The following is a 14,794-nucleotide window of genomic DNA, read 5'->3' on the forward strand; positions in this document are numbered from 1 at the left end:
CTTCTTAGCATTCGACTTTTACACAGGACTATTTCTGTTTACATGAACTTCTTCTATAGAATTGAAGTAAACAAAAGAAATTCAATTTATTTTCAAGCCGTATCCAAAAGATGCAGTTACACTCTCTCACGTCATTGCATCAAATGCAAAGAACAGAAAATAATTTCATGTTTTAATATAAAACACATTAAAGGATAAACGATCATTCAGCCTTTGACAATGTCAGAAAACATCACTGACCGCACCGTCAAGGTTTCTATTGGTGCCTGATGGTAATGAAGCTCCACCCACTCAGGATTCGTACACAAGACGTCCTTCAATTCTGTTAAATAACAGATATCTCGTACAGATCTTCAGCTGTATGTCATTTTCAATATCTTTTTATACTAAACATCTTCGTGCCAGCAAATCAGTCCTCGATGTGTTGTTCATCCGTCCGCGGTCTGAAAGCACATGGGTTCCGACAGCAGGCCCATGGCTCCGCCCTCCTCCTGCATAGAATCCAGCCCGGCCCCGCCCTCCTCTCTCATCTGCTTCTCTCCATCCTCTTCCTCGGTGTTCTCTCCGTGTTCATCAGGCTCTGCGGCAGGAGATCCGTCCGCTGTTCCTGAGGACGGAGAACACAAGATCAATTAAACACGATGATGAATTTGACCATCTACGATGGTTCTGTACCCTCGGTGTCGTCGCCGTGTCCCTGCGCCTCCGCGGCTCCTGCCAGCGGACACTTGTGATCTCTGTAGTACTTCTGGCGGGTGAAGCCTTTGTTACAGGAGGAACAGCGGTAACGGTAGTTATCCGTGTGCGAGCGCTGATGTTCCAGCATGTGTGCACGGCGACTGAATGACTTCTGACAGAACTGACACTTGTAGGGTTTAATACCTGAGAGAGAGACGGACGGGAAGTCACCAAAAGTATTCGTTTACATAAAAAAAACGGAGATACAAAGTTTACACGGCAAGTCGGAAACAATACTGAGTTTTGTTTGTAGTTATTTGACGTTGTTTCTGGAAATCAAAAATATACAATCAAATTTGAGCTATCGAAAAACTAAGCATGGTTTTATTACAGTACAAGTGTAGTAGTTATGTTTACTCTAAATGTCACGATTAAACTATAGTTACTGGAGTAAAACCATGGTATTTTTTGAGGTCATCAGATGTGTGATATTGACTCTCACCTGAATGAGAGAGAATATGAGCTTTCAGTTTGTCTGGTCTGTTGAATTCTTTGGTGCAGCCCACGTGAGTCCTGACGCCACACAAATAAAGACACAAACATGAAGACCGCTGAACATTCACAGACGTCTTCGTGATGTCATTATCGGTCCATCGCTCACCTGAAGGGACATTTGTATTTCTTGAAGGGCTCGTGAATCAACATGTGTCTCTTGACTTTATCTTTTCTGTTGAACGTGGCCTCACACACCGAACATTTGAACGGTTTCTCTCCTGTCAAGAGAACAAACAACACGCGTTAAACCAGTCCATCCGTTCAACGGGATTCGCTGGTTGTTTTTGTGTTCAAGGTACCCGAGTGGATCTGCGTGTGGAGTTTGAGGTAGTGCTCGGTTTTGAAGAACTTCTTACAGACGTGACATTTAAATTTCCCTCCAGCACCGTGAGTGACCAGATGGCGGCGGAAATAGCGCTCGCAGGGAAACACCTGAGAAACCTCAGAGACTGAGATGTAAGAACGGCCAAAAGCTCAGGGAAATACATGTGAATAAAGCTGCAATCCATCACTGTTTGAGATCTAAACGTGCATGTTACTTCACATGCTTTTTTTTTAAGTGGGTTCAAGTAAAATTGACATCAAACTGACATTTCCTGCAAAATCCAAACTGACAGGTCAAATCATTAACCACCTTGTGAAATGGGTTACGGTAACACTGATTTTGTTTTTAACAAGATATAACGAAATAACTGAATTATAGCAAATATGCATATTGCATTGTGAATATCACAGTGGTTTGCAATAACCAGTGTTGGGTAAGTTACTCTCAAAAAGTAATTTATTACTAGTTACTAATTACATATTCAATAGTGTAATTAGATTACTGTACAAATGACTCTCTCTAAAAAGCATTTAGTTACTTATTAATAAGTACTTTCTATATCCTACATCAACCTTGATTAGTTATGTGATTCAAGGATAGACATGAAACGGCTCTTGAAATAAATGAAATATACATATTATAAAACTACATAAAGTACTCTTATTAACTGACCAAAGTATTACAAATGTGAGAATTACACATTAAAGCAGGGATTTTAAAGTTAGACTCTGAATTTTGATGTCAATTCCACTATTGCACACACATATATTACACAAAGTATTTAGTTAAATTACATCAAAAGTAACTAATTAAATTACAGAAAATAAGAGTAATCCCTTACTTTACTTGTTCAAGGGAAAAGTAATTAAGTTACAGTAACTAATTACTTAGTAACTAGTTACACCCAACACTGGCAATAACTTCATGATTTCAGTACTTTAGAAGGTTATGTATATATGTAGGAAGTTTTATATACAGTACATGTTCAGCCAGTGGTTCTCAAACTGTGGTACTTGAAGAGACCCTGTTGGTACGTGAGGTGACAATTAAAAACTCTATATATTAATTGACATTTCGTGTTTTAAATACAATTTTGAATGTTTAATACGCCTAATGATTGATAAAGTTTGTAGGCTTTCTGCAAGTCCCCACAAAGTGAATAAATCCCCCATAAGAGTTCACAGAGCCCCGTTTACAGAAGTGTTTTGTGTTAACTATTACTGCTGACTAACTTGAAAACATGGAAAAAACATGTTCTTTAGTTTGAAAACAGCTGGAAAATAAAGTGTTAATAATAAATTACAATTGGAGGACGAGGTGTAAAGAGAAAGATTCACAGCTCTACTATTAATGTAAGTGTTTATTCATGTGGTTTTCTACGGCGGTCATGAGGTGGTACTTCGAACAACTAATTTTATTAAAGGTGGTACTTGATCTGAAAAGTTTGAGAACCACTGTGCTAAGCAAATGCAGAGATTCTTTCTTTTCCCAGAAAGATATAAAACATAGCTGCGTCCCAATTCGCATACTATCCGTCCCAAATAGTATTCGGAAATAGAATTAGTATGTCCCAAATCATAGTATGCTGAAATGAGTATTCTCAAAGTATTGTTTCCGTTGATAATTTGAATTCTTAACGGCTGATATTACCCACAACTCACTGCGAGAGGGTGGAGTTTAGTGACGCTACAGTGCATTAATCAAATTAAATAAAAGATGCTTCGCTAAATGAATAAGTGTAAGTATACAGTAAACATTACATACAAAATAATAACTGAATAAACACTTAAATGCAAGGAAGAGTTGTATTTTGATGTTCGTGACAGTTAAGGATCACAGTGTCGTCTAGGCAACAACGCGGTGGTATGTCCAAGTGCGCGCATGCAGTTTTGCTAGTACGCACTAAAATGTATATACTTTCCATAACAAAACCACTACATACTTTAAGGGCAAAGTGTAAGTAGGCGAATTGGGACGCAGCACATGTTCGTCATATAATTTTCATTTTGTATATTTTTCTAATCTATTGATTTAAATTTTGTGTTGATTATTGATTTGACATTTTTTTAAGCATTATCTTGTCACATCTTGCATACTTATTTATTTAGCAAGTTACTGAGTTATTGACATTGTCTTTAATACAGTGCACCGCAGCCCTATTTTTAACCAAAAGAGCGAACGGATCACAGCTTTTTCATCAGCCAGAAGTTAACTTGCGAACTGTGTTTGGTTACAATATAATGATTTATTTGATATTTCATTTATATTCATATTTTCTTAAATGAAAACTACTGATTTGATTATTATTATTGATTCTTCGCAGAGGTCTGTCAGAAGATAAGTTTGGGCCACATAACGTTTGTTTATGTTGTTGCTGCTGAAACCGTCTAGGAGCAGAAAATGATGAAATCAGTGGTGTATTTTCAGACCTTCTGACAGTGAGTACAGGGGTAGTTGTGAGTGGCGTTCAGCAGATGTTGCTCCAGAGCTTCTTGTGTGGAATATTTACTCTGACACTTAATACATCTGGACAAACCAAAAACACACACGCGTTCAGCTCATACAGTAGATCTGATTCAGTATACAGCAGCGGTGTGATTCTCACCTGTAATAGTTGGTCTCTTTGCGCTGGTTCTGCTGTGGACTGAAGCTGTGGGAGTACTGGTGTAATCCCAGTTCAAACAGCGATGGAAAGACTTTCCCACACTGATGACAGCGGTACGTCAGCTGCTCCTGATGTGTGTGAATGTGCTCCAGAAATGGATCTAACTTCTGAAACGTCTGCGAGCAGCTCCTCACCACACAGCGGTAAACCTGACAACGTCAATCATGTGACAACATTTTAGTGTAAATGTGCATACTGCAACAGGTCGATGCAGACAGCGGGTGTGTAAATGATTTTTTGTTAACAATAACTGACATTTTACAGGTCTAATAGGGCTTTTCCACAAATAACCGCGATTGATCGCATCCAGAATAAAGTTCTGTGTTTACATAATATACACATCTGTGCACTGTGTGCATATACACGTTCTATTTATAAACACGTACACATACATGTATATATTTAATATCTGCATACATCTATTTAGATATCATTTCAATTATATACAGTATATAAACATTTACTCATTTTTATATTTTTCTTAAATTCAGCATGCATGTGTATGTGTTTAAATATATATGCACAGTACACAGACATATATTATGTAAACTAAAACTTTTATTCTGGATGTGACCAATGGTGGAACAGCCCTAATTTCTAAACATATAAAAAATATTTAAATGTATTTGGCTTATTTAATTTATTTTCTAATATATTATACACTTATTAATTGCTGCATATCGAATATTATATCATTTAGCAAGTTCGTATAGCAATCCTATTTTAAAGTCCCAGTGAAATAAAAAATGACCATTCTTATTTTTTCATGAAATATTGCAGCGTTTATAGTAAACAGCTTATCAATGTGGGTGATTTTCTTTTTAAAATTCATGTACCCTCATAATCTTCAGTTAAAATCTGAAAATGCACTTCGGCCCTGAAATGACGATCCATCTCAAATGACATAAATTAGACGGCTTGGGCGGAGCATCCGTTAACTCCTCCCCTTCAACTATCAGTCTGCTGCTAGTTTCATTTCAAAATGCAACGGCCGTTTTTATACATCCAATCAATTCACAGTAAAAACACAAGCCACGCACACTAATTTTCACTCGGAACTGCGTCAGAATACGGAAGTAAAAACGATCGCAAATTCTGGTTCACAGGGATTTTAAAGCACAAGTCTAATGCGATATACCAACAAATGTGAGCAACGAATTTTTACATGCAAATCAATGAATTTCCAGCATTAATGTCAGACAATTCAAGATGACTAGAAATTCATTCGATTTATGTTTTTTTTTATGGACGCCGATACATTTTGCATTTCTAGAAACCCGTTCCCATGATCACAAAAAGCGTAGCATGGAGACAAAATGTTCTTGTGTTTCTCTGCCATGTTGTACCTGTTCATTCTTGTGTTGGGTCATGTGAGACTTTAGCTGGAAGTAGGAGCTGAATTTAGTCGAGCAGAACTGACACTGATATGAGCTGTCAATCAAGAGAATCTGTCTGTTCTGATTCATTTTCCCCTCCGCCGATCCCTGCTTCTCCGCCTGGACTTCAGCGTTTCTCTCTTCTACAGATGCTGAGATCAAAACACACGCAGGGTAATATCTAACCAGTCGTTATAGTTTATAGCAGTATTGTATTGAGGTTTCATCACCTTGTCCCTCGTCCTCCATCTGTTGTGAGGTGTCATTGTTCATCTGAAGCACCTGCACTGTGATGGGTGTCCTGGAGACGCTGCTGTGAACCCCGGCCGGCCAAACCTTGTGCGTCTGCATGTGCTTCTTCACATTTGACTTCTGAGCGAAGGCACGGCCGCACACGATACACTGAAAAGGCTTTTCACCCGTATGACTGCAGAGTCCAGAACATCACCGACGGTATTAACTTCAAGATGGTGACTAAACGATCACGTGTTTGTTTGGTTTCGTGTCAACGTTTCATTCAACATCTCTTGAATTAACAGAACCGACACTTCAGAAACACGAGTCCTTATCGCCGTTATTATTGTTAACTACTATGTTAACTATTCAAACATTTCTGGTTAGTGAAATCAAATTAAATACAGGCCTAAACATTCTTTGATTATTTTTATGAAGTTGTGGCACAAAATTAATAATTGGAAATAAATGAAAACTCAACTAATACGGAAATAAAAAATAAATTAAACCTAAATAACAATATTTAAAAAATAATAAATAAAAACATGACAAAAGACATACGTAAAATTGAACTGAAATTAACAAAAAATAAAAATATGATATATATATATATATATATAAAATCAGTGTTGGGTGTAACTAGTTACTAAGTAATTAGTTACTGTAATTTAATTACGTTTCCCTTGAAAAGTAAAGTAAGGGATTACTCTTATTTTTTCTGTAATTTAATTACAGTTACTTCTGATGTAATTAAACTAAATACTTTGTGTAATATATGTGTGTGTGCAGAAGAGGAATTGACATCAAAATTCAAAGTCTAACTTTAAAATCTGTGCTTTAATGTATAATTCTCACATTTGTAATTAATAATAATACTTTATGTAGTTTAATATTATTTATTTTAATGAATTAAAAGAGCCGTTTCATGTCCATCCTTGAATCACTTAACTCATCAAGGTTGATGTAGGATATAGAAAGTACTTAGTAATAAGTAATTAATTACATTATCGAATGTGTAATTAGTAACTAGTAATTAATTACTTTTTCAGAGTAACTTACCCAACACTGTATATACAGTAATTTATTAATATTATATATCAAATATTACATATGAATAAAACTACAATAAATAATGAAGGTATTTATGTTGAACAATTGTTTTATGGTAGTAAAAGCATGTTAACTTTGTCTAAGAGAGTGTATTGGATCACACAGTTATATGTTTGATGTCAAACTCTCATTCACCTGCGCATGTGCTGCTGAAGGTCAAAGTTCTTGGTAAACACTTTGTCACAGTAAGTGCACTTCAGCTTCTGTGCTTTTCCTTTGGCTTGACCTGCTGGAAGAAAAACATTTTCAGTTTCAGTATTCCCACACGGCTGCCGGCCTCTGTATATTCTGTCCGGTATAAAGTACCATCCGGCGTTTTCTTGGCGGTTCTGGCTCTCTTTGGAATAACGACTTTGTTGTATTCTCCCAGTTCAGAGAGGCTTGAGCCCATGGTACAGGTCTTGTTTTTGGTGCTCTGCTTTCCAGGACTGTACACTTGAGCTGTGCTGAACGTCTGACCGTCCACACATTGACTGGGCACCTGACGAACAACATTATAAAAAACTGCCGATAAACATGTAAACGGAGATACATATAGGCTTTACACCATACCTGTACAGACTGAAATGAGTGCAGGCCCAGAGCGGGCACCTCTGCAATGCCGCCTCCAGCCATAGGGGGCAGTGTACTGTACACCTGCACTATGGAGTTACTGTTGCTGGAGGGCACCTGTGAGGAAAGAGGCGTAACCTGGTTGAGTGGGAGGGGCTGCTGATGGTGCTGCAGGTACGAGGTCCCTGCGTGCATGCTGAGATTACTCTGCAAAAACACGAGAAAGGTCAAAGGTCACATGTATGCAGGGTCCAAAACGTATTAACTGAACCCAGAACATGTCGTATTTTAAATCAGCTTCTGTTCCTGTGTCTCTCAGGTGAGCGGTTACCTGTGCAGATCCCTGCATGGCTGTCATGGGCTGATCCAGAGAGCTAAAGGCCGATATCGCCGACATCAGAACTTCATCACTGACCAACACGTTCCCCTGGACCAGCGTGTGTGTCAGAGGAGACTGCGGTACGGTGATGTACGTGGACACCTGGAGGAAATAAAACACATACTGTAAAGAAATCCAGCAGCGATGTGGGCGGGTGTGGTTGATCTGGTGATCTGTATACCTGTCTGTTCGTGGGCAGCTGTGGTCCAGCGCTGATGGATGGGATGGAGGTGTAGGTGTTGCTGGAGGCGAGAGATACGGTGGCCAGCAACGGCGTGTTGGATTGACACTGTTCACGCTTGTGGGTCATGAACGCCGGTAAAGAGTTAAACTGCTTCTTACATTTGCCGCAGAGTAAGACGTCGTCATCGTCTACAGATATAATGTGACAACACTTTGAAGTAGAGATTATAAGTAAATCTGAAGATGATGTGTTGAGGAATAATGCTCACCCATTGGCTGGATGGTCGTTCCTGAGACATTCTGGGCGCCCGGGTCCAAAACTCCACCCTGACCGTCTAACAACGACTGAACATTAAGGACCGTCTGATTGTCCATGCCTAGACATTTCATAGACAAATATAGAAACAATTGTTAGTTTTGTTTACGCTGGAAAATGATTTATGTCAAATTATCAGATATAGATTTTAAGATACAGCTACGTATATTAACATTATGTTTAATGTATGTTATAAAATGTAATGTATATCAGAGATTTAATGTACAGTATATGATCAGACTGAGCGTATATTATTTGCGGCTTTTCCAGCGATGTGTCGCGCTCCCTCCGCCACGAGGCTGTTATTCCAATCGCTCTTCCACCCTCCTCTCCTCTAGTCTTCGCTCGGGTGCATTAAAGTGAATAAGTCAACACATCGACCGCACAACTGTGCTAATATTATCCATAAAATACCCATATTTATATTTGTATGATCCATACACGTTGACATTTGCAGAAATCGAAACAACTGAGTAAATATGTATTTAGAGGCTTGATCGTGTCGACATGCATGCGCTTTTATTATCGAAATAAAACAACATCTTGAAGCTTGTGCATTTGCTGGAGAATGATTAAATAAAGGATATATTTTTATACCACACCTTCCAGAACCTCAAATATTGCCTGCGCCATCTTGTAGCTCCTCTGTGTGCATGACGCCGGCGGTGGGCGGAGTTTTCGTTTATGATTCACATTTTTAAAGAAAGTTTATTTGTTCAAGGGTTTTCATGACTTCCGTTTGGTTTAACATTTTATTCAGATCCCTATAATTCATATTTTATATTGAAGTGAAACTAAGATGATTAACATTTACAGTTACAGTTTAGATTGATGTGGGTTGATTTTATGCATGTAGATAAAAACGGAACAAAAAAACGTAATACCTTAAATCATGTAGTTTAGATAAAATACAATGAAACGTCTTAAGCCAATAAACAATTTGTAGAGTACAAGCGGACGTTTTTAATTTCTGCAAATAGCATTAATAACAACATCGTCCCAACGATCAAAGTCTAATTAACAACGACTAATAACCATTAATTATTCAACAACTCAAATAAATCCCAAAACATGTCATTAAATGTAAGTTTCCATTCAATGGACTCAACAAAAAGAAACAAAACGCGACGCTACTGACTGACGTCCACTCTAGCCAATCAAACACCCGGAAACGTTGACAAACGCTCTCTCCGCCAATCGGCGCGCAGCATGCCGGCACGTGCCGGTTTCGCGGCTAAAAGATTTGGCGCCAAATCTTTGAGCAGGATCCGATCAGCTGGAACAACAACAACAAAAGTGACTCCGGACGCACCGGTGCGCGCGCGCGGACAGTCGGATCATATGTATTCGTCTTTTAATGCACTTATACGTTTAAAACAAACGTTTTAAGGAATTTTAGTGTTTTTTTTGTAGATCGATTTTAAACTCTTCCTGGATGGAGTGAGTAAACAAGGACACGAGCGGAGGATATTTTGGATTGTTCTGTGAAATAAAAGGACGAACTGGACTTTTGCTTTGTTCTTCATCGGGATCGGGTTATATGATTATATTTACATAATCTAATGTTATGATTCTACACGTATTGCTTACGTGTACTAGTGCTGATGTAGAATATACAACTAAAACACAGTAGTAACATAATGAAAGATACACAGTTTAGGGTTTCTTCTGAGTTGTTTAATGCACTTTAAAGAGAAAGTTGTGTTGCAATCTGGTGCTTATTGTAACGCGTTTTATTGGCCATAGCAGTTTCCTAAACAAAGAACACCTAGAACCCAACATGCATTATATGTTTATGAATGACGCGTAGGGCATAACTTTTAATGTCAAGAGTTGCACGGTGAGATCGGTGTTTTTTTGTTTTGCAAGAGGACCTCGACCCAGATCTGAGCCTCGTTGTCGTTTCAAAGACTCGCCCATATGTCTGATCATGGCTGATCCAACCTCACACGGTTTAACCCTCGATGTTCTCTACATTCAATCTATCGTTTAGTTTCCACAAAGCGTGAAGTTTCCCACAGAGACCATGTCCGAGAGTTGTGTGTCGGGTCAGACTTCAGAGGACCTGCTGGCTGATTTTGAGTCTCTCTTGAATAATGGCAGCATTGATCTCCGTGAAGACCATCAGATTGTCATCATATCGACACCCAACACCACCAGCACATCTGGGGGGGACATCCTGCTGTTTGCCACCCCACACAACACCACCAGCACCTCCACGGCCACCCCGCTGGAGAACCGGAGAGCGATGCCGGGCAGACCGCCGGTACCTCTCCTCTCTCCTACTGTCCTGTTGTGCTACATTCCATATGTCACCTGCTCGCGACCTTTGACCTTTGGGTTACCCAACCTGACACAATATACACGTACGCTGGGTGTACTTGAATGGGGTGGTGAGTTCTGCTTTCTTTCGTGATTTTCAGGTAAAGAGGAAGTTGGATCTGGACAGTGATCATCAGTACATTTGCACATCCAGAACCGCTTCACGTGGACCGGCACCTCCAGCCACACCCGCACCACCCAGAGGTACAGTACACATCCCTCCGCAGGTTCGGTTTGGGTTCCTGTCGTCACGAAAAAAGCGGTTTCTGCTCCGGGAATTATTTGAAATATGAAATATTTGACACACGACTCTGTCTGTTAAATCATTTATAAGCATCTTTCATATCATCCGTTATATTAAACAAGCCTTTCGTTTCACAGACACCGTGTAAATGTTTTGTGTTTGATCATTGTCATAGCGCCCAGACCGTCCACAGAGAAATCTCGCTACGACACGTCTCTCAATCTCACCACCAAACGCTTTCTGGACCTGCTGGCTCAGTCTCCAGATGGTGTGGTGGATCTCAACTGGGCGTCCCAGGTGCTGGACGTCCAGAAACGTCGCATCTATGACATCACCAACGTCCTGGAGGGCATTCGTCTGATCTCGAAGAAGTCAAAGAACAACATTCAGTGGCTGTAAGGTCTCTATAGATCGTTTAGCAAACGTAGCTAAACGTATATGTAAATTATGAAACGCATAATGATGAATGTATTTTGATAGAAATTTTACGGTTGTATGTGAAGTGACGCTGTATGCGTGTGTTTGTGATTCAGGGGTAACCGTATAGACGGGGCGTCGGTGGCGAGGTTTCAGGAGCTTCAGAGAGAGTTAGCCGAACTGACGGACACGGAGGAGAAACTGGATGAGCTTATCAACAAAAGCAGCCTGCAGCTGCGGCTGCTCACAGAGGACACGCACAACAAGAAATATCCTTCATCTGTGTGTGTGTGTGTGTGTGTGTGATCTTCAGATAATACAGTCTTTGTTTAGACTCGTTCGGGGTGAAAACACCACAGGATTTCAAGAGTGTCTAAACCTGAATGTTGCCATCCTTAATGAAAAGTCAAGCTGGGGTACGTCAGATGTCCAGACCTGCGCGACACCGTGGACCCTCCGGATCAGATCGTCATGGTGATACGAGCACCACCTGAAACGCAGATGCAGGTGACGGAACCCACTGAGGTGAGCGACGCGCACGCACGTTTGTGACTTTAGAGGTGAAAGAAATCTTGTCGAAACCTGAAATGTCTTGTTCCAGGGCTACCAGATTTCTCTAAAGAGCTCTAGAGGTCCCATCGATGTTTTCCTCTGTCCTGAGGACAGTTCTGGGGTTTGTAGTCCCGTCACAGATTGTAGTCCAGCTAAATCGACCAGTCAGAGCCCACCGCAGTCTGAACCCTCCTCACAGGAAGTGACGTCAATGCCAGCTACGCTCCCAAGCTCCTCCCCTCTGCCTCTGGGTAATGACGCTTCAGGTTGCTTATAAATCACAATAATCGTAATCTTGTTTGGCTGTTTCATTGATTTTAATTTAATATCAAATACAGTAAAAGCGCTTTACAAAAAAAACGGTTGGGTTTGTTATTTCTAATATTACTTATGAAAGTGTCTGCTAAATGTAAAATGTAAATTCATGGCAATTATTTAGAAAAACGTCATCTTATGTACGACATACAAATGAATATATTTAAATATAAATATATAAAATGTAAATTAAACTGTTAGATTCCAATCTGAAGCGCTGTCTCATAAATGATGCATGGTATCTCAAAGCATCAATGTTACCTAAACATTTAAAGAAACTTTTTTCTCATGTTTCGCAGAGCCGTTTCTGGACTCCGATCCGTTTTCTGGCATTTGCGAGATGCCAGATTTTGATTTTTCTCCTCTGGGCTCATCTGACTTCCTGCTCGAGCGGAGCGACGGGGTGGACGGTCTCAGTCTCCCATTGGACAGTTTTATCTGCCTTTCCCCCCCGCACAGTCAGGACTATCACTTCGGCCTTGAGGAGCACGAGGGCATCAGCGAGCTGTTCGACTGTGACTTCAGTGACCTCGGCCCTCTGGAGTTCTGAAGGAAACATTCGTTTCCCGTTCTGCTCTCGGTTCCACATCCCGCCGCTTTTCAATCCAGATTTCAAAAACCTCTCTGGAGCCGTCTGACATCAGATTCAGCCATTTAATTTATTTTTAAAACCAATAAGTCACCTTTGATCTCTCTGTGTTTGTTTGAGTTTATTGTCCAGTTGTTGTGAAGGTTTTGGGATGTTGCGCTCTTTACCGGATGGAGGTTTGAACATATACTGAGGAGGTTTTCTGAAATATTGCTCAGGAGTTCTGCAGGTGAGTGATAATGTCTGCTCATGTTGTTAAAGATCGTTTATGCATGTGCACAATAATCGATCTGTTATCTTTAAGAGGGTTTGGGATTCTGTTTAAGGATCACGACAGACTGCCGAAAACAAACACACGCAAGCTTCAAAGTTTCATTTTCAGCGTTTATTCAGAACGCAGTTATATCAGCGTTTGACTTGATGAGGAAAACGCTTTCCGCTTCGTTCGCACACAAATCCACGTTTGGTTCATCATGTCGCAGATTTTTTCTGCGTGTTTTTAAGGTTTTGCATCGATTAATCACCATTTCAGCACTTGTTCTGTGTTTATATTCATATCCGATCTTGATTCAGTAAACACAAATATTACAGTTTCCAGTTTTTAACTTTTTTCAAGACCTCCTGTATCTTGTATACATCTTGTATTTTATGTACTTTTTTCTATGTGTGTGTGTGTGTGTGCGCATGTGTGTAAATGTTTCCAGCCTCTAAAATATTAACTTTACTATTTAAAAAGCACTATATATATATATTTTGTTTTCCATTGGTTCTTGGCTCCCTTAAGCGATCCAGTGTTTAGTAAATCCACTGTAGTATCGTCTACAGTAAATCTGAATCTGTTGTGTTGTGATGATGTCATATCATTGTTGTGGGATATTTAAAAGCGTTTTGATTGTGTACTCGATAGATAGATGTAAAGTTCACGAGGATAATATTTGATTTGATGATCAGCTCTTGAGTGAATGTAAATGTATAATTTAATCTGATGTAGATTTGCAGGTTTGTTTGGTTTGGTTTTTTGAAGGCAGCTTTTGTTCTTTGGTTGATTGAATGCGTTTTTGTTTGTTGGTGTTTTGTAGATTTGTTCTTTGGTTGGTGTTTGTATGTAGAGCTGTCTGGGACAATTCTCACAACACAATCAAGCGCCTTTGTGTTCGTGTGTTGACGTTTCACTTGATCTGGTTGTAGAACAGCAATGTTGGACATGAAATGTTTTTTTGTTGTTGTTTTTTTAGAAGAATTGCTCTTTACTGTTTACTTGATAAAGCACTAAAAATATGGACAAAGCTTAACACACACACGTTTACTATTAAGAGAAAATACAATCTGATTTAGAATCAATTGACGTTAAATGAGAATTATGAGATTAAACATCATTTGGAATTTTGATGTGAGGTTTTAACAACAGTTGACTTTAAGGTTTGTCTAAAGCGTTATCGTAGTAATTGTCTTCGTAAAAGCAAAATAAATGTTTATCGCAATCTTTCAGATGTATTTGATCACCTGTCAATCTAAAGAATTCTCTGTATTGTCTTTGTTCTGATGATGTTTTAAATAAACATTTTCCATTTCCAAATTTCCTCTTGTGATTTTGTGTTTCTTGACATTTCCAGCCAATTGAATTTGGATTCAAGAGGTAGCCTAAATAACAGCAGCTTCCATCATTTGATGCTTTTGTTGTTTATCGGAGTACAGTTACTTTGAACAGACTATTTTGAATGTAGAACAATCTTGTATTTAAACGGTCCTGCATCTGGAAATCTAACACACACAACTGTGCATTATATATAAACGAACCCGTTTTCATTCTTCCGGCTGTAGTCGAACCCACTCCGTCTGACACCTGATCAGGTAAAAACAAGACGTACTCAGATTATGTTTTAGCCTTTAAAGAATAGGCCAAAATAATATTTGTTGTTGTTTATTGTGAACTATGCCTTAAATATATGTAGAAGTGCTCACTAATGTCATATATATCAAAA

At 39.3% G+C, this 14,794-nt stretch overlaps 2 protein-coding genes across 2 annotated transcripts; one reads left to right on the forward strand and one right to left on the reverse strand.

Moving 5' to 3' along the window:
- Positions 1-61: 61 nt before the first annotated feature.
- znf341 (zinc finger protein 341) lies at positions 62-9,030 on the reverse strand. The gene is made up of 16 exons (XM_057363429.1): positions 8,976-9,030; positions 8,327-8,434; positions 8,056-8,246; positions 7,827-7,976; positions 7,496-7,702; positions 7,250-7,424; positions 7,079-7,172; positions 5,830-6,026; positions 5,570-5,751; positions 4,164-4,372; positions 3,988-4,084; positions 1,533-1,665; positions 1,340-1,451; positions 1,181-1,251; positions 676-882; positions 62-607 (listed from the first exon to the last, which is right to left on the reverse strand). The coding sequence occupies exons 1-16, from the start codon at positions 9,004-9,006 to the stop codon at positions 429-431; spliced, it is 2,343 nt and encodes a 780-aa protein (XP_057219412.1). The 5' UTR covers positions 9,007-9,030; the 3' UTR covers positions 62-428.
- Positions 9,031-9,650: 620 nt separating this feature from the next.
- On the forward strand, positions 9,651-14,373 carry e2f1 (E2F transcription factor 1). The gene is made up of 7 exons (XM_057363434.1): positions 9,651-10,639; positions 10,797-10,899; positions 11,115-11,334; positions 11,473-11,623; positions 11,765-11,881; positions 11,958-12,159; positions 12,523-14,373. Exons 1-7 carry the CDS (start codon positions 10,400-10,402, stop codon positions 12,771-12,773), a joined length of 1,284 nt encoding a protein of 427 aa, XP_057219417.1. The 5' UTR covers positions 9,651-10,399; the 3' UTR covers positions 12,774-14,373.
- The last annotated feature ends 421 nt before the right edge of the window (positions 14,374-14,794 follow it).

This window comes from Triplophysa rosa, linkage group LG21 (assembly GCF_024868665.1).
Source record: "Triplophysa rosa linkage group LG21, Trosa_1v2, whole genome shotgun sequence".
Lineage (NCBI taxonomy): Eukaryota > Metazoa > Chordata > Actinopteri > Cypriniformes > Nemacheilidae > Triplophysa > Triplophysa rosa.

What these genes read in the sequence shown, in the direction of transcription:
- znf341 (XM_057363429.1), bottom strand. Translation starts at nt 9,006, where the DNA reads ATGGCGCAGGCAATATTTGAGGTTCTGGAAG. An exon ending in CCATGCAGGGATCTGCACAG is followed by an intron (nt 7,703 to 7,826) that starts GTAACCGCTCAC and finishes GTGTTTTTGCAG; the next exon opens with AGTAATCTCAGCATGCACGC. An exon ending in TCATATTCTCTCTCATTCAG is followed by an intron (nt 883 to 1,180) that starts GTGAGAGTCAAT and finishes TCTCTCTCTCAG; the next exon opens with GTATTAAACCCTACAAGTGT.
- e2f1 (XM_057363434.1), top strand. Translation starts at nt 10,400, where the DNA reads ATGTCCGAGAGTTGTGTGTCGGGTCAGACTTCAGAGGACCTGCTGGCT. An exon ending in CACACCCGCACCACCCAGAG is followed by an intron (nt 10,900 to 11,114) that starts GTACAGTACACA and finishes TCATTGTCATAG; the next exon opens with CGCCCAGACCGTCCACAGAG. An exon ending in AAGAACAACATTCAGTGGCT is followed by an intron (nt 11,335 to 11,472) that starts GTAAGGTCTCTA and finishes TTTGTGATTCAG; the next exon opens with GGGTAACCGTATAGACGGGG.